Source organism: Nestor notabilis, unplaced genomic scaffold (genome assembly GCF_000696875.1).
Source record: "Nestor notabilis isolate BGI_N333 unplaced genomic scaffold, ASM69687v1 scaffold6476, whole genome shotgun sequence".
NCBI lineage: Eukaryota > Metazoa > Chordata > Aves > Psittaciformes > Psittacidae > Nestor > Nestor notabilis.
Genome location: NW_009933218.1, coordinates 41,921 through 59,555, shown reverse-complemented (window position 1 = coordinate 59,555; position 17,635 = coordinate 41,921). Strand labels below are relative to the sequence as shown.

General features: G+C 41.4%; 1 protein-coding gene across 1 annotated transcript in view; it reads right to left on the bottom strand.

Moving 5' to 3' along the window:
* Nucleotides 1–17,635, bottom strand: part of ABCA4 (ATP-binding cassette, sub-family A (ABC1), member 4) — a gene marked incomplete at its 5' end in the record, with an annotated part of 67,056 nt that overhangs the window by 7,804 nt on the left and 41,617 nt on the right. Inside the window, 17 exons of the mRNA XM_010016762.1 lie at nt 226–349; nt 1,454–1,601; nt 3,291–3,406; nt 4,781–4,958; nt 5,975–6,144; nt 6,606–6,680; nt 6,796–6,901; nt 8,051–8,083; nt 9,051–9,145; nt 11,658–11,847; nt 12,294–12,392; nt 13,679–13,803; nt 14,240–14,481; nt 15,001–15,049; nt 15,465–15,670; nt 16,283–16,373; nt 17,225–17,426. Coding sequence (XP_010015064.1) covers nt 226–349; nt 1,454–1,601; nt 3,291–3,406; nt 4,781–4,958; nt 5,975–6,144; nt 6,606–6,680; nt 6,796–6,901; nt 8,051–8,083; nt 9,051–9,145; nt 11,658–11,847; nt 12,294–12,392; nt 13,679–13,803; nt 14,240–14,481; nt 15,001–15,049; nt 15,465–15,670; nt 16,283–16,373; nt 17,225–17,426 — 2,249 coding nt within the window. The remainder of the gene's footprint in view (nt 1–225; nt 350–1,453; nt 1,602–3,290; nt 3,407–4,780; nt 4,959–5,974; nt 6,145–6,605; nt 6,681–6,795; nt 6,902–8,050; nt 8,084–9,050; nt 9,146–11,657; nt 11,848–12,293; nt 12,393–13,678; nt 13,804–14,239; nt 14,482–15,000; nt 15,050–15,464; nt 15,671–16,282; nt 16,374–17,224; nt 17,427–17,635) is intronic.

Here is a 17,635-nt window from a genome sequence, read left to right as displayed (position 1 = left end):
TTCCAGTACAGACAAGTGGCTGGGCTGTAGAGTTCTGGCAGCTGTATGAGAAGCTGTGATTCCTTCAAAGAGGTTGAACTTCCATATTCATCATCCACCTGATTATGTGAAATGGGAGTATTTCAGAAACAGCCACGAGTTTTCCAAGATAACACTTCCAACCATCCCATCCATGGCCAGGACTTGTGATGCTGATAAAACTTGTTGCTTTCTGGCTTTACTTACCAAACCTAGCATATACTTCAGTTACAGCTTGGTTCACAGCCAAGTCAATGAGTCCGCGGCCCAGGCAAAAATGTGGGAAGACCATCAGCACATTTTTCAATGTTTTATTAAACTTCAATAAAGACTATAAGACAGAGAAACAACACAACAAGCAGTTAAAACTAGAAAACATAACGACATGAGTGAAAAGTTCTTTGTCATGTCAGAGAAACTGGATGTTCTGTGTTCTTACAACAAAGGAAACAGAGCATTTATCCAGTTACACCCAAACTTAGGCTTTGGTGCAATGTGGAGATACCCAAAACACTGTGCTAGTAGCAGCCTAGCTGCACCAACACCAAATCTCCCTCTGGAGACACAATGTCTGCCACAGAGACTTACTCCCAGAGGTAACAATAGCGTCCTGCTGTCCCACAGACCGAATGGCATTAGGTTGAGCCCTATGCTATCAAGAAGCATGGCTCAGAAATCAGGAACACTAGAGACAAAGTATTGTAAATCTGGCCCTTGAATCCATGAACTTAAACAAAATCTGTTTCTCCTTTCTGGCAAATTACAATGCTTGATCAGCCCATGGTGTTTGAAAACACACTGTCACATGTAATGATACCTAATTGGATTGCTGTCAGATGTAGAAAGGGTGTCAATCACAGTGGCGAGAGTATCAGCAACTGCAGAGGTGTAGTAGTTCATACAAGATACTGATCTTAGCCTAAGAACTAATTTTGGCACTCACTGTATTCTGTCTATTCTTGTGTTTTCTGTCACCTTCCTGGTGGTGTTAAACCATTTTTGGGCAAATCTCTAAACGTTACTATAAGCAGAACATCTCCTCTAACGTAATAACTTGCAGGAGTGTCTTTCCTTGCTTAGAGGTGACTCCATGATTTTCGACCATCTACACCTTCCTGCACAACCCAAGCTGTGGAAGCAAACACAAAGTGCCATGTCCCTTCCTCCCCACCTGTGATAGTGTACAAAATTTTGCTCATAGAGATGAAAAACACTCAATGTCACTTGTGTGTGTAGCCCAAGACACCAACTGCCCTGAGTCACTTCTCTGGGTTATTCTGCTCATCTGTCCTGCAGCTATTCAGCAAGTTGCCCACTCATTTATTGCCAGAAAACATGGGAAGGTAAAGAAAGACAGTTACTGTTAGAGATGGTTATGCTTGGACACGCTTTGCACAGCTCTGTAAAACCAGCTGTTAACAAAAACATTACTTACCGGGTTGTTTTCAAATAACTCCAGGATGAATGTAATAGCACTGCTGTTGATCCCCACAAAGAGATTAATACAAGATAATGCAACATAAGCAGTGCTAGGGACATTGAAGAAAGAAGAAGCAGGGTACATCATGGGAATTACTGCCCATCTGCATGCAAAAGACAGAAAAACTATGACAACAGCTTATCAGTATCCTCCTGTCAGTTGACTTGATGAGAACACAAAGTTGAGTTTTGTCTCAACCCAAGTGTAATGAAATGGTGTGACCCACCAGAGATGCCACCGCAGCATTCTTGCCCTAGTTGCTAGACAAAAAGCTTTTTCTGCTTGGTCTTTTTTGCTGTTAAAATGCAGGGCAATAGAAACTGCTAGAACTAAGAAAACTGAACACCAGCAAGCTTATTATCACCCAGTTATCCTTGCACATCTGACTGGATTGTACCCCAGGAGGGAGAAATAAAGAAATGCTAGAGAAAGCACACATGATGTACTACTTTGCTAGATATTCCCCAGCTTTTGGAACTGCCCAAGTCAGAAACTCTGTGAATTTTGGTGTTCTTTAACTCCTACACAATTTTATTTCCCTACTCCTGATGTGGAGCTTCATGTGCTGTGATTTCTGGGACACAGCAGATGCACATGCAGCAATGCAAAAGGAGTATTCCTCTGGAATAAATTTACAGTGCTTAGCAACAGTTAGTCCAACCAGGAAGAATTCAGGAACAACAACCTGGGTTGCTTAACAGGACAATACAACACGTTCAGAAAGAATCATCCTAAGTTTCCCCCTGTGACTGCAGCTGGGTACAAGGGCTAGCAGATGATTCTATGAATTTACCTGCCTTTGTGTTTTTCTGAGGAGCATATTATGAAATGATCACTGAAGTCACTGCCTTGTGATTATATATATTGCATCTTGGTAGATGTGTTAAAAAATGCAAATACATTTTAAATGTCCATCCACACAGCCATGAATATACAGCCATTACTGTATTTGAAAGAATATACAGAGCCGCAGACAACTTGTTAAAGATACCACTATTATTGCACTTTAAAAAGAGAGAGTGAAAAATTAAACCAAAAGAACATTGTGAACTGGGTATTTTCAGAGATTAAATGATGATCATGCTTTACATTTTCTCAGGATTTTCATTCAAAGAACACAAAATCTTCAGAAAATTAAAGGTAGTCTGTCCTGAAAAGAACTGTTCCCTCTTAGGCTTAATTTGTAATACACATAAGGAGGATGTGGAAAGTTTCATCTTTCTCTTTAACTCTAGAAATAAACCTGGTTGATCATTTTGCCTAGACCACACTAGCTGCAGGGCTACCAGGACTATGATTTTATAGATCAAAGGATATGATCATTAATTAAATGAGAGAAAGTGAATTTCAGTCAGCCTTATAAAATGTTATTTTGCTAACAAAATGCTCATTTGAAGTCAAAAGAAGCTTTGACTACTCAGTGTTCTTTGCCATTGGGTCAAAAGCTGAAAGATATTTTAGTATTGGCTGTCAGTGAGATGAATGAACAACCACTGAATTCCTACACAATGTACGCAGAAAGCAGCAAACCAAACAAATATATTTTCCTGTAAGGATCACATTTAATGCTTAAAACATAAGTCAGTGACAAAAAAAAGTCTCCTTCGCAGCATGTGGCCAGACAGTGTGTAAACGTCTTGGAGCGGGGACAGAATCCAGTTCTAACCTGTATCATACCCACTCAGTTTTATTCTTTAAAGCTGGATTTCACTAAGTACTGAGCTCAACAACATGAAATCATTTCCATGTGGAATACAGGGCCCCATATGTAGGAGTAACACTGAACACTCACCCGTACAGAAGCAGCAGGGCAACAAGCACAGGGAGGTTAGTTGGTGAAGTGTATGCTTTCTTGTTGAAGCCAGCGAATATAACCACAACCATTCCAGCACTCAGTGCATAATTCACCTGCCACATGAGAGGGTGAAGATCAGTGTTTAAGGCCTGAGAAGGTCTGCAACCATATCCAGATTCTACACATTATTCCAAAAGGATTTTGTATTGAGGAATAGCAGAATTTATGGGCTAGACCAGTCGCACTCAAGCTTTTGGACCAATGGGTCCTTGGCAGCGTTCTGCATTTTTCTGAGACATCTTTTATCAGACTGTTCATCAAAAATATAACATATAATTGTTGTTTCTTAGATTATGGTTTGGGAGCCAACTATTTCATGGTCCTATTGGCAAGCTGCCCGCAGAAAGAGGCTGTGGGTACGTAAGGGAAGTGCAGTTTCTGCTGATGCAAAGGCTGTGTAGGAGGGGAAAGGCTGGTTACTTGAGCCACATTCCCGGGAAGAAGCTGAAGTGAGTGTGCTTGGCCACTGCTCTCCTAGATTTCTCTGAGTGCCCCTCTACTGCAATGCATAGAGCTCCTCATGCAGAAAGGAGTGTTTCACAGAACTGCTAACACCAACAAATACCTTTGCATCACGCTGTCAAGGGCCACAGCCAGCAGAATTCCTGCCAAGCTGCTGGGAGGCTGCTGTGACAGCGGGGGACAAGAACTCAGAGACCTGCTTCTTTTCCCTCATTTACTAAATGAATGCTGTGCTTCGCCTTCTCCTGAAAGAGCACCTTCTGAAGCCCATGCAGTTTGGGGCTTTTCAATTTTTTTCCTTTTCATTTTCTCAATTATATGTTCATGCTTTTCTTATTGCATAGCCCTTGGCCACTCTCTTTGTTGAGAAGGCATGGCTAGAAAACAAGCCCCTTGCTGTGTCTTATCCAGGCAAAGAATCTGCTCCTTTGTGACAAAGCGGCCTGAAGTGTAATGGGAGGGTAACTGAGCCCTGACTAAGCAAGAGTGGGTCTGGGGTCTAAATCCTTTTGCAACAACACAGTGTTCATAACACATGAATACATCTACGTCATCCTAGACACCCCAGAGTATTTTGTCTGGCCTCCAGGTACTGTTCCAGCAGGCTGTGAATCTCCCCCACCTAGATTTCTTGAGCATCTTGAAACATGCTATGGTTCTTCTAGAGGGCAGGAATGACTAGCATCAGGTAACTGGGCTTTCCTCTGCTCTGGTAAGTTGTGCTTTATTGTACGTTCAGTTGTAATGATTGGAAACCTTAAGATTACCACAGTTTAAGCTTCATTTGTTGAATAATGAATTGTGCACCTGACTTAATTTTTACATCTGTAATTAGTTAGGAGGTCAAATCCTTATCCTGCTTTGCAATGCTTGGAATCACCTTCACTCAATTCACCAGTTAGTTCCCAGTTCATGCAAACCCAGGAATAATTGCAGACTATGAAACCAGACCAGCAGTTACTCACTATGTCCCACATGAAGTTGGTTAGCCAGTAGATTGCAGGGCTCACACCACTGACAAACTGCAGATGCTTGGCTTGTGTTACACGCTCTTGAATCAGATATAAAACAAAACTGGCTGGTATAAAGGACATGGCAAAAATCACACAGATGGCAACAACAGCATCCACTGAAGTGGTCAGCCTAGAACAGCACAAGAAGGGACTGTGAGCAAGGGAATGGATACAATGCAACACTATATTAACAATTGGGGAATCTGGAAGGAATTTTAAGACCTAGAAGTAGCAAAGCTATTTTGTAAGCAGAAGACTTTTCCTGTTTCAAAATGTGCTGCTGTATTTTCCCAAGTTGTGCTGGAGGCTATAGCTAATGAGTAACGATGTTGGGGACTGCGGCTAACAAATACAGATGATGGTGGCACTATTCCCTGATTTTTTACTTGCTTTCATTCTCTGGGAACAATTCAGCTCCTATACATGTATCAGTTTGAAAGCCTTTCCTGTATGGCATGTCTCAGACTAGACATTAAGGCACAGTAGTCAAAGGCCTGGGAGCTGGGAAAAGGGGGACTCAGAGAGGCATGTTGCAGACCGTGAGAGGAAGCACAGATCTTACCTCTGTATTAAGGCAGGAGTTTTCAGTTTCACTGAATTCTGAACTTAACAGGAACCATGAATGGGAGCCATGTCTTCTTATGGGTGTCTTTTTCAAGAAATCAATGGCTTTTAGATTCTGGAATACACTAGCCCTACTACATGCCATTGAAAATCTACCTATGTGCTGTCCTTAGCACCAAGGCAGAGATTGTTGACTACTGCCTACCTGTAGCCAAATTAAGGACAATTGCTGATTCCTTTCTTGATTATGATCTCTGTGTCATTTCACAAGTAGATCTACTGGCTTTAGTGCATGAACAGAGACTTCAGAATCTTTGTGCTTGGGAATCAACATATATGTGTAATCATGTACAACCAGTGGTCATAGCTCCTACATAGGATGGGAATGAACTCTTACAGGAATATAATGAGTCAGAATAGAATAGAATGTATATGTAAATCTTGATTAGAATAAAACTCCAGGGAAAGGCCTCCAGGTTCTGCCAACTGAACTCTTTCTCCACAGAGTATGAGTACGCTAGAGGTAGGAAGCTGCCAGGAGAGGGAGGGGTAGAGCCAGCAGCAGAGCACAGGCAGACTTACACAGTGACTTCAGAGAGTTGCTCCTTAGTGAGGTTCAGAGGATGGTTTACAGCAGTGATCCCAAATTCTTCAGGGGCTTGGCCAGTCCGCAGGTTAGCTCGAAGGATTGCATTATTGGCTACATTAAGGAAACTAACCATAGCATGCCAGCCTTTATTGTTAAACCACACCTGAAAGAGTCAGAAAGCAGAGATTCATTTAAGAACCCTTCATTAATAACCCTGAGCTGCAGGAAAAAACTTGGCTGTCTTTTATCTACTTTGGTGGGCATTGTCAGCAGGGAGGAATCCAGGACCAGGAATTCATAGCTCCCAGGCACAATCCAGCAGGAGGAGCTCACATACTATGCTTTTAAAAGGGTTGGACAACCACTCTCAAGGGATTTTGCGGAACTACATTTGAAAATTTAGCAGAATGTGTCCTACTCAGCAGTATTTGGGACAGCCAGAGCTACTAAGAACATGGTTAAAATCTCTCAGATTAGAAATAAATTTGCATTAACAATGTATCTCATCTCCATAATAGTATTTCAGCTGTGGTTGCACCTGAGAATGCAACTAGCAATATTCTCACAAGTTGAAGTCTATGTCAAGAAAGAATGGGAGCTAGCAGACTGCTCCCAGTAAAATACCTTAATATTATCTTCAGTTTCCATGTATTTAAGGAAATTAGTCATTTCTTTAGCAGCAGCCAGTGAAGTATGTCCCTAAAATAAAGAAGGTTAAAGCTCAGCTGCCTGGTGAAATCCAGCACTGCAGGTCTTCAGCTTCATAACAATTCTTTAGCAAGGGGACAATAAAACCAAAGGAAATCTTGCTTACTCCTGTGATGTTCATCATTCGGCCAAGATCACTTAAAAAATTGACAACTTGATCTCCAGAAACGTGAAGGACTGGGAGCTTTCCTCCTATAGAAATCCCTCCATATCTAACAAAGAGAACAGGATCATCAGTCACTTGTACCACATACCCAAAACTCTGTACTTTGATAGAAGTACTAAAAACTCAATTAATGTAAGTTTGTTTTCTATACATCATATAATTCATGTATAGCAATCTTCACTCTTTTTCTAACAAGTTGTGTTAGGTCTTTTTAGGGCTTATAAATAATAGACTTTCTATCACTTCCTGAGCGTCCATGTCAAGATCCTGAAAAAATTACTTAGATAGAAGATTTGGAGCAAACAGTTATTTACACAGTGCAAAATCTTTAAGTCAAGATAATTGGCATGTAAGTGTTTAGCCAGCATGGACGACTAAGGACAGCATGGACCTCAGTTAAAATTTCAGTTGCCCTGAGAGGAGCAGGTATTCACCAGTGCTGGTGCCAGCCAACACTCCATAATAATAAATACTATTATATGAGATGAACCATAATCTAATCCCATATAAAGTAATGCTTGCACATGAACAAGCAGATATTCTGTGATGGAAGCCAGTCATCCAGCTGCTACCTTTGAAGTGAACTCCTGCTGCTGAAAAACTGAGTATGTTCTTCAGGCTAATCAGTCATCTTCCTAAGCTTAGTAGCTACAGTGTAGACATCACACCATGGCTGGCTGATGTCTCTGCATAAGTGTGGGGCACTAGTGGAATCTGGTTTATAACCACTGCACATGTTCAGAGCAGGGATGAGGAGTTGTGGTTGTCACTTCAGTACCTGATAGTCTGGTGCCCAGGTTTCATCTTCCCCTGGTCTTTTCTTTTAAGGGTTCATATTTTCCTGCTGCTCTGTGAAAGAGCTGCGTCAGAGCACTGTCACAATGTATGCATTATTGTATTCTAACTTTTCATCACTCAGATCCCATTAATCTGACTGCTGAGGTAGTAAAACTGTGATTGTTCCATTGTGTGCCTCTGGCCTTCATCCTTCTGGGTTTAGTCCAAATAAACGTAACTCCTTGTCTTTATAAAACCCTTGCTGACCCCCACCCCATTTCCCACTGAAGCCATCTTTGTTCTATACTATCTGCCACAATTCCCCCTCTCCATTCAGAGAAACATTGGGAGGCTCCAGGTTAAACAGAAATCCATTGTTCCTTTATTTACCGCTATAATCTGTGAATTGGTTTCTTACCTTTGCTCATTGACCCAGTATTTGCTCTTCAAGCTGAAACAGACAAACACAATCCCATCTCTTAATGCACAGAACCAGTCAATGGTATTGTCAGGCTTAAATGGAAATTAAAGGTGAATTCAAGTGTTTTGCAGATCTCCAGTTTCCCCTAGACAGCCTTTCCCTCCCTCCTCTCCTCCCCCCCCTTTTTTTAATTTCTTTTATCTGCTTTCTTTTTAAATGAATGTGATAACTGTGAGTTGTGGGGTTGTCAGGATTTTTGGTATTCCTTCCAGCGGTTTGGTTTGTTTTCTGACATGATTCATCTCTAGCTTATACAGAGATAAGAAAAAGATTTTGGAAGTGACACATACTGGTTCTATCCTAAATCCATAATGAATTGATTTTAAAAGATCTATCTAAAGCAATTATGACATATGCTAAGAGGAATCAGTCAAAGGCAGCCAGCACGTAGCTAGTATAATGGGAATTTCAAGGACTTTGCTGGGAATTGAAAAGGTAGGAAGGCCTGAATCAGAAATAACAGTACAGCTAATGACCATGCAAGTGAAGAGCTATCAGTAGGACAGATGGATCTAACATTATCCTTTGGCTCTTAAACGCTTTTGGGAAGCAAGTGATAATTCACTCAGGCAGATAGTCATGCTGTCATGGCTACAGTTCTTGAGGGACACAAACCAGTATCTCTGCAAGACAGTTCTCCATGCTGTGCACAGGCACCAGTTTTCTCACCACTGACAGAGTTACCATTAACATCAACATCCCACCAACATCAGAACTTAGGTCTGCCTATAAAAGAGTACCTGCTTATAAAAATAGGTATAAGTAAAACAATTTAACTCCCCTAAAATGAGCATCTCTAGTCTTACATTAGGGATATGGACATGATGCTCGAGTCTACACAATCCTGTGGCAAATCAGGTACCCATGTTATCATTAAATGAGAATTTCATGGCCAGGTACAAAATACCACATGTGAAAAACAAAGATTCATCCCTACCTCCCTTTTATCAAAGTGGGGTATGTTTTCACCAGAAAATCTGAAATATTTCTGTGGGTCAGATCTTGAAGAATTTCTGTGCTGTGTTGCACTCTCTGACAAGAAAAGAAAACCTCATCAATCACAGGAAACTTTACAGTCTCTAAAGCTATCAAGTGTTTGTCAGGAAAAAAGCAAAAGTAGCTTTGGTCCAGAGGAATTGCTCAGGTTCATAGTACCAGTGGAACGGAGCAGGCCATTTACTTTCTAGCCCAAACATCTTTACTTTCCCAAGATTTCAAAAGAAATCATGAAATCACAGAAGTCTGCGAGGGATGACACAAAACAGTTCACTTTACTCTGAAACTTGGCCCAAGTTATTTGCAACAAAGGTCAAGGTTGCTCAGAGCTATTTTTTCACTGCGACAGAAGGAAGCTTTTCAAAATAAATTGAGGTCCCAGTGAAGATAAGGTGGTTTTCTATGATTTGACAAATTGAAGTAAAAATTAACATGGAAACTTCACCTTCAATACCACGGTAGATACTTTGAATGAAGATTACTCTCTTTTTATTTTTACTGAAAATGATGTCAAATGAAAATGATGCCTTTGGGAGGCTTTTGCAAATACAGGGTCACTGTGAAATGCAAGACTTCAAACTTGCTGAGTTTATCCCAAGGTAGAATATACTGTAAAAGGTTCTTGGGCAGTTTCAGAAGGCAAAGTTTGCAACCTGAAATGACCTAGAAACTCTAATGAACTTTCCAGAAGTTCTTCCATTTGTCCACAGAGAGGCAGTACTGGAGGATACAGAAGATCATTACAGCTCCTTAGCTTCTAGACAATACAGAGGGGTAGCATCCTCATAGTTCCTCTACTGAATGAGCTGTCTATGCTCAGACATCCTTCCCAATTATTTACATACTGTTGCTTCCCTGGAGACTCAAATGTGAACGGTTTCTTCCTGACAAGTTACGCAAAATTATCATAACCTGCCAAGTTGTCAGGACAATATTATAATCAACACATTTCCCTTAGATTAGTAGAATCCCCATAAACAAGCAAAAAATTAGTTTTGTATCCTATTGGAATTTGAAGCTCTAGACTAAATTTCCTTCTTAAATACACTAGCATGCACTTACCAAAATTCATCTTTGGCTGTTGACTGGACAAGGATTACTTGGAAATCAGAAATAACCTGGGATGCTGTGAATAATTTATTTTTTTTTGCTTTTTAGGCAGGAATACTTCAGATATTTAAACCAAGTTTGCTTTGTTGTTTTGTGAATAGCAGCAGAGAAACCAAAGCAAGCCAGATCAGTATCTTTTAAGAGATTTGGATTCAGAAACTTGTGACATCAGTATTAAAACTAGAATTATTTTAGTCATTTGGCTAATGTGTGCAGCCTGGCAAAGAGAATAGTAAAGTTGAGGCATTAAATGAGTGAGCTATTCCTCTGGCAGTGCCTCCTGTTCTGCTTTCTTTAACTTGCTAGAAAACACCTAGAGAATGTAAACACCAACAGGCTATGATTTTCCTTTGCTCTTCAAAAAAAGCAAACACATTTTATAAAGGGTACTACTAAGATTATTCATTGATAGGAGCAGGTAGGTACCTCTCATCTCTTCTCCATACAGCGCCAGTGGTATTAAATGAGTCATCTTCATGCACATGCATACAAATACAGAATCACAGCATCATAGAATGGTTTGGATTGGAAAGGACTTTAAGATCATCCAGTTCCAACCCCCTGCCATGGGCAGGGACACCTTCCACCAGAGCAGGTTGCTCCAAGCCCCTGTGTCCAACCTGGCTTTGAACACTGCCAGGGATGTGGCAGCCACAACTTCCTTGGACAACCCATTCCAGGGCCTCACCACCCTTGCAGGGAAGAGCTTCTGCCTTAGATCTAACCTGAACTTCCCCTGTTTCAGTTTGAACCCATCACCCCTTGTCCTATCACTACAGTCCCTGATGCAGAGTCCCTCTCCAGCATCCCTGTAGCCCCTTTCAGACACTGGAAGCTGCTCTGAGGTCTCCAGCAGCTTCTCTTCTCCAGGCTGAACAGCCCCAATGTTCTCAGCCTGTCTCCATATGGGAGGTGCTCCAGCCCCTTTAGATATTTGTTTTGCTCGCTGAGAACTAACTTTCTAGGACTAGAACCAAGGCATGCAAAAAATTATCATTTGGGGTTGACTCAACGTTAATTTTCCGTGTTTAATGTGCTGACCCCATTCCATGGTTTTCAAAACCATGACGTTTTCTTTCCTTCCTCTCCTCTTTCTCCCTCCTTTAAAGAAAGGCAATCTTCTCAATAGAATTTTCTTTGAGACAAAAAACAATTTTTTTTTTAAATTATTTGATAAAATGGTTAAATTTTTGTGATTTTCTTCTAGATGAAAAAGTTGCAATTGAGATGAAAACAGTGATCACATTTCATTGAAACGTGCAAGCTTTCCCAATACCTCTGAAACTGAATTCCAAATCCCAGCAACTCTTGCTCTGTTAAGAAAACATACTCCATTCCTTCCATGCCTATTGGCATGGCAAGGTACTTCCATACTTATCCCTTTCCCAGCACTTGCCATGAAAGTTTTCTACAGAGATTTACAGCACAAGGACCCAACCTGTGGTGGGGGGAGGCCTCCTGCACCTGCAGGGCATTCTGGCAGCATAGTGAGTTTCTTGTGAGTGCTGCACTTGCAGGAAGGTGATGGATTGTCTGGGCTCCACTTGTGGCTCAGCAGGAGGCTGCTTAGGTTGGGATGAACAGCGGGTGTGTTCCAGGCAGTTGGCATATTGTTGCATGGGTAGTTCCTGTGTGGAGAATACTCTTTAAGCTGTGCAGGGATACAGTTCATGAGAGCTCACAAAATTGCTGAAGCTATTGCTTCCAAACACACCAATGGCAACAGGAAGAACCTGAGAGGACTCACGTGTGGAAAGTGTCAGGGAAGCTGTAAAGATTTGAGTATGACCTACTGACCTAAATTTTAAGGCTGCGTAATTCTCAATAGAAGGCTACATGAGCTGCTTTCCAGCCAGTTATATTGAGCACTGGGAATCATTTTTAATCCAGTGGCATTGTCATCTTGTCATTTGCTTGTTACTTTTGACCCAATACTAGATAGTATTGCCAACAGTATACCTGAAGCATTGGCTGTAGTGAAAAGCCAAGCCAATTCATTCTTGTTTCACTACTCAAGAACCTGTAGTAATACCCTGCTAGAATCTTGTTCCAGACAGGTTAGCCAGCAACTTACGGAAGAGGCTCATTCTTCATGCAGCGATTTCCAAATCCTGGTTTATTCAAGAAAGCATCAGTGAGGGAGACCATCTGCTCACTGCCAGGACGCTCATTGCTGAGGGAAGAACACAGGACTTTCTCTATAGAAATGTTTTTCAAACCATTGCACTGGAAGACACATAGCAACTGGTGAAGGGCACCCATATGGCAGAACCAACTGCACCCTCCAAATGCTGCTGATTCAGTTGGTTTATTTCTTCATGCAAAACCCCAGAGCCTTCCAAGATAATGAACAGGCTAAAGCAATGGTCCTTTGCTCCTAATATTAAAGCCTGACTTCTGACATAGACTGATACCAACAGTCTCCAAAAAGGCTTGAATTTCTACCCTCTCAGCCCCATCACAGTCAGTAATCAGAAGATGAGAAACATTCTGCATTCTCATTTGCTGAGGCCAAAGAGACAACGCTGCTAATAGTGAAGTGACTGCAACCAGCAAAATAACACCAGACTACAGAATGTCACTACTGCCAAGTGTTACACAAGCATGAATATCAAACTCTGTTCCCACACTTCAATGTATACATTGAATTAAAGTTTCATGTGAATTTTCGGTATGAAACTCAAGGAAAAAGCTTCAGAATTACTGCCTTCAGTTTTGCTGCTTTCTGCTAGTTGGGATCTAGTCTAGGACTTTAAACTTGGTTTATAAATTTCCTCTGCATTGCACCTGTTGTGACTTGGTGCAAGTTCAGCTTCGGAATGCGTGGAAGTGAAGGTGAAACAAGTGTTCAGGAGAGCACAGAGGAGTTGTGCGGGGACTTCGAAAGAACAGAGCTGAAGCTTCTATGAAGAATGAAAGGAGACAAAGTGCTGGTAGACCAAAAAACCCAAATTCAGACCCAGCCAAAGAATAATGTGTGGGAAGAAGCTTCTAAGAGCAGCACTAATAAAACCTAAGAGTCTCTGCTTTCATCTCGTTTCCATAACTTTGCCCAAATACTGTCCTAACTATAAATAAATCTACCACAGGTCAGCAGATAGGCTTGAATCTCATTGTTCTTTAAGATTATGATTATAGTAGTTCTATGGCATATCAGAAAGTCAGATTTCTTACTGCCCTGGGTCTCCTGTTAGCCAGGATATGTAACTTTGTAAGTGCTGAGGTAATGAGTTCAGGTAGGAAGAGGAGAGTACCAAAGATAGCAAGATATTTGAAGCACTCTTAGTTTGACATACACGCAGCTGTATTCTCCACTTGCACCAATTTCATGCTATTTTAAATCCTTTTTTATACCACATAGAGTGAGAAAAGCCCACTAAGACAGGGCCCCATAATCCTAAAAGCTAGGGAGGAAAGGATGCATTGACAGATGTACTTTTACTCTATGATTCCTCTCACCTGAAGAAAGTAAACTGTTGTCCATAGATCCAAGGGTGTAAGGTTAAGGCAGGATATTCTCCAAATGGAGGAATAATGACTGTAAGTATTAAAGACAGCAACACAAAACTAGCTGGGAGAACAATCTGCAGGGAACATGAAAACATCACACCAGGTTATTAGATACATGTTGTAGAGTGACACTATACAGACCTCATAATATATGTAAATAAAGGAGGGACAGTGTGAGCACGCAGATCAGATCTGGTTTATCTCCTGCACACCAAACATTTAATCTCCATTGCTTTCAGTTAAGAGTCTGTTTGTGAGAGAACTGTATTATGTTAAAAATAAAATGCCAGGCTAGTAGTGATTGAATCATGAACTTGGTGTGGGTGATAGACTCTAGGCAGAAAGAAACAGAATAGGAGGCAGAACAGTTGGAGTCATAATCAGAACAGTGAGGGACATTGTTACCCATTTGCAATAAATACCCCTGTTGCTTTGCACAGAGACAATGCTGGGAAATACAGCATTTAGAACGTTGTGAGGGAGTCAAGAACAGCAGAAGTCAGCCAGTACCTGGGCTAGGAAGTCCTTATGGCTGCGGGAAGCGTGGTGGAACCGTTTGATGAGCAGTGCTTTGATCTGCTGAAGTACAAGCTGAAAACCTTTATACTGTCGGGACCCTTTGCCTTCATTTTGGTCTCCTGCTATGCCTGCTGGCATTCGAGAAGGGGCATTGGTTTTCAGTGTGGTTTGTTCAGCTGCTTTGTTCTCACTAGAAGTTTTGCCAAGAGTAGAACCATTTTCTTGAGCGTCTCCTAGGTTAAGATGAAAAGGGGCAGAGAACACACTTTATCTTTCATACATGAAGGTAGCACAGACATCTTAGCTCCAGAGTTTACCAACTGTATATATCACATCACCAGATCGCTTTAATTACGACTGTTGCACTGTGGCTGTATCTAGTGGCATCATACAGGTTAACACTCTTCTTACTCAGCAGGATGAACAAGTTAACCATGTACGTAGTTTCTGGACTCATGGTCAGCTTATGGACTAATGGTCAAGTACTTTCTATAAAACTACTAAAACCATTGACACCTAGGGCCTTGACACTCCCTTTACTTACACAGTTAAGAATCTCATCCAATCTAAACAAAAGTCTTTCTGCTGACTTCATCTTATTTCTCAGGCATCATGTCAGGCCCTAAAAACAGGTATTTGCTGACCAAATTTGTTTTGGCAAGAACACCATACAGAGACTAAAAGTTCTGAGGTTCCTCTTTACCTGGCAGTCCCAGGAAAAGTTTATCAAGTACTAATTCATGGATCTTTACCTGCTTTCTGCATTCCAGGTTCAGCTTCTGCTGTGACCTTTAGGAAAACCTGCCATAGACAAATACATCTCCTGGTTAGGAATGGAACAGGTACAATAACCTGATTTCTGGAGCACTATACCTCATCATTTAATGTAAAAGAAAAAAAACCAGACAGCTTTGCAGGAATCCTGCCTATTGCACAACCAGAGGTCTCTTATGAAATATCTCAGAAAATAAAGGAAGGAACAAGCTAAGATACACAGACAGATTTCAGGCTAATGAGTCATGCTTCACGAGGCTAGCACGAGGTGATGCTTGGATCCTTTCTCTACGCCTATTCCAAAGACTTCATGAATGTGCCACAGCATATGTGAGTAGGTTTTGAAGAGGGTATTAGGAATTACATGTTTAAGAACAGGAACTGTCTCAGAAAACATTCTGGGGACTGATGGTAAGATCAGCAGGTATCAGAGGTCTGTTACCTCTTCAAGTGGTGTGTCTGAGACTCCAAAACTGCTGAGTCCCAGGTCATCCAGTGTTTCCTCCAGCTCTCTGAAGAGACTGGCGTAAGATCGCTGCTTAAAGTGTTTACTGGGCAGAAGGTAAACTAGCTCCTGACCAATGCTTTCAATTAATTTTGCTTCTGGGACGTGATGATGAATGACTTCTGCGAGCTCATTCAGATCTCCTGTGAAAATTAAAAACAGTCTTCAAAGAATGAATATTTAACCATGCTAAGCATGACTTCAAAAGCTGTTGTTTGCACTATATAAATGGGGACTGCTCTATTGCATAACTTAGATTATCTCAGTTAATTCTGTACTAGGCTGAGCTATGTTGCTAATTATGCTCTGGAACTATGTAGCAGGAAACTATTTCAGGTTTGCTAAGAAAGCACAATCAAATCTTCAGCAATATCTACTTAAGTTCTTCTATTATGTAGAAAAGTCAAAACAACCTTTGTCTGAGAAAGTCAGTTTCCTTTGCTCTAAGATACGCTTCAGTTTTCATGAACAAATGACACATTTTGGTGCAGACTGGTTCAAACCTCAGCCTATACTTCTAAAGCACACAAACTTCCAGTTCATCATCTGTACCTGAGACCACGTGTACATCAAAAGGGGGCAATAGGAAGCAAAGCCACAAAGAAGCTTTATCAAATTCATGTTACAATGCAATACAGATGTTAGACACAAGCACTGAAGAAGTGGACATCTGAAGCATTGATTTGCAGAATGAGATTGCAGCTTAACAGGAGACAGAACTATCTGTTGGAATGCCAAACCATCCCACTTCTTACCATCCAGTTCCTGCTCTGGAGCTCCTTCTTTGTCCCTGTGTGCACAGCTAGAGCAGGAGCAGGAGCACTGAGATCCACAGCTGCAAAGTGACTAGCATGGACAAGCGACAGATACAAAGATGAAAGTGCTTCAGATACATGCAAAACAGGCTGTAAGTAAGAGCTGTCAGCCTTTGAAGGTGGAGTCAGTGAAAAATTGGTCATATCTGGAGCATCTTGAACATCTTATACTGAAAGTCATCTGAGGACTGGATTCAGCAATGCAGAAAACATAAATCCACTTGCACAAAGCATATCTGTCAGTTCTAAATTGCATGCAAAAAACCTGGGGAAATGTGGTCAGCAGTGGCCATGAGCATACAAATCATGTTGTTACTGAGACTGGAAGCACTACTAACAAGAGAAATAATCCAGATCCCTATTTCAGGCTCTGCAAGGCTGGTTTAGCTATGGATAAATGTAGACTCTCTGGTGTCTGAGCTAGTTACTAGACAACATCTTGTTTACACCTAGTGTACTGCAAAAGCAAGCATTAGAAAGACACGATCATAAAATCATGGAATGGTTTGGGTTGTAAGGAACCTTATAGATCATCTAGTTCCAACCCCCCTGCCACAGGCAGGCATACCTTCCACTAGGCCAGGCTGCTGAAAGGACAAAGGCAACTTGACTGGTAAAAGTTTAGACACACTTAACTGATGAGAGTGAATTACAGACCGCAGAGGGCTTTCTGTCCACCTATTATTTTCACCTGTCTGTCTGTCTGTATATTTATATATTTATAATACATTTGTATCTATTTTCTCATTGCTTTCTTCATTTGGAAGTCAGTTTTGTACAGAACCTCAAGCAGTACTTAACTGCTTTCTACCTTGGTGCAGTGCATGACTGTGTGTAAGCATTTTTCACATGCCATGTGCACGGAGGGAGCCACACACTTACTGAAGCCCTTCCAGTTTTGGTGGTTTTCATCTTGCGAACGAGAGTGAGATAGAAGCCAGACCCAAAGCAGTTCTTTAGGAATACAGGAGAACCTGAGCAGAAGAGTTTCCCTTGGGATATGATGGCTACTCTGTCTCCAAGGATGTCTGCCTCATCCATGTGATGGGTTGAGAGGATGATGGTTCTGCCTAGAAGGAATGAGGAGGAATGTTCAGGAAATGGACTTTCTCCTGAACTCAAAATCATGCTTAGTCTTTTGGCAATTAATGTAGGGTTTTCTCTGCACCAGAGCCAGGTCTCAGGTTTGCCACATCCACAGGTATCTGTTCAAAGAACCTTGTTTGCTTGTTTTCATATTCCACTACTTGTGAGCTTAACCAGCAGCCCCACACAAACCATTTCCACCCTCAG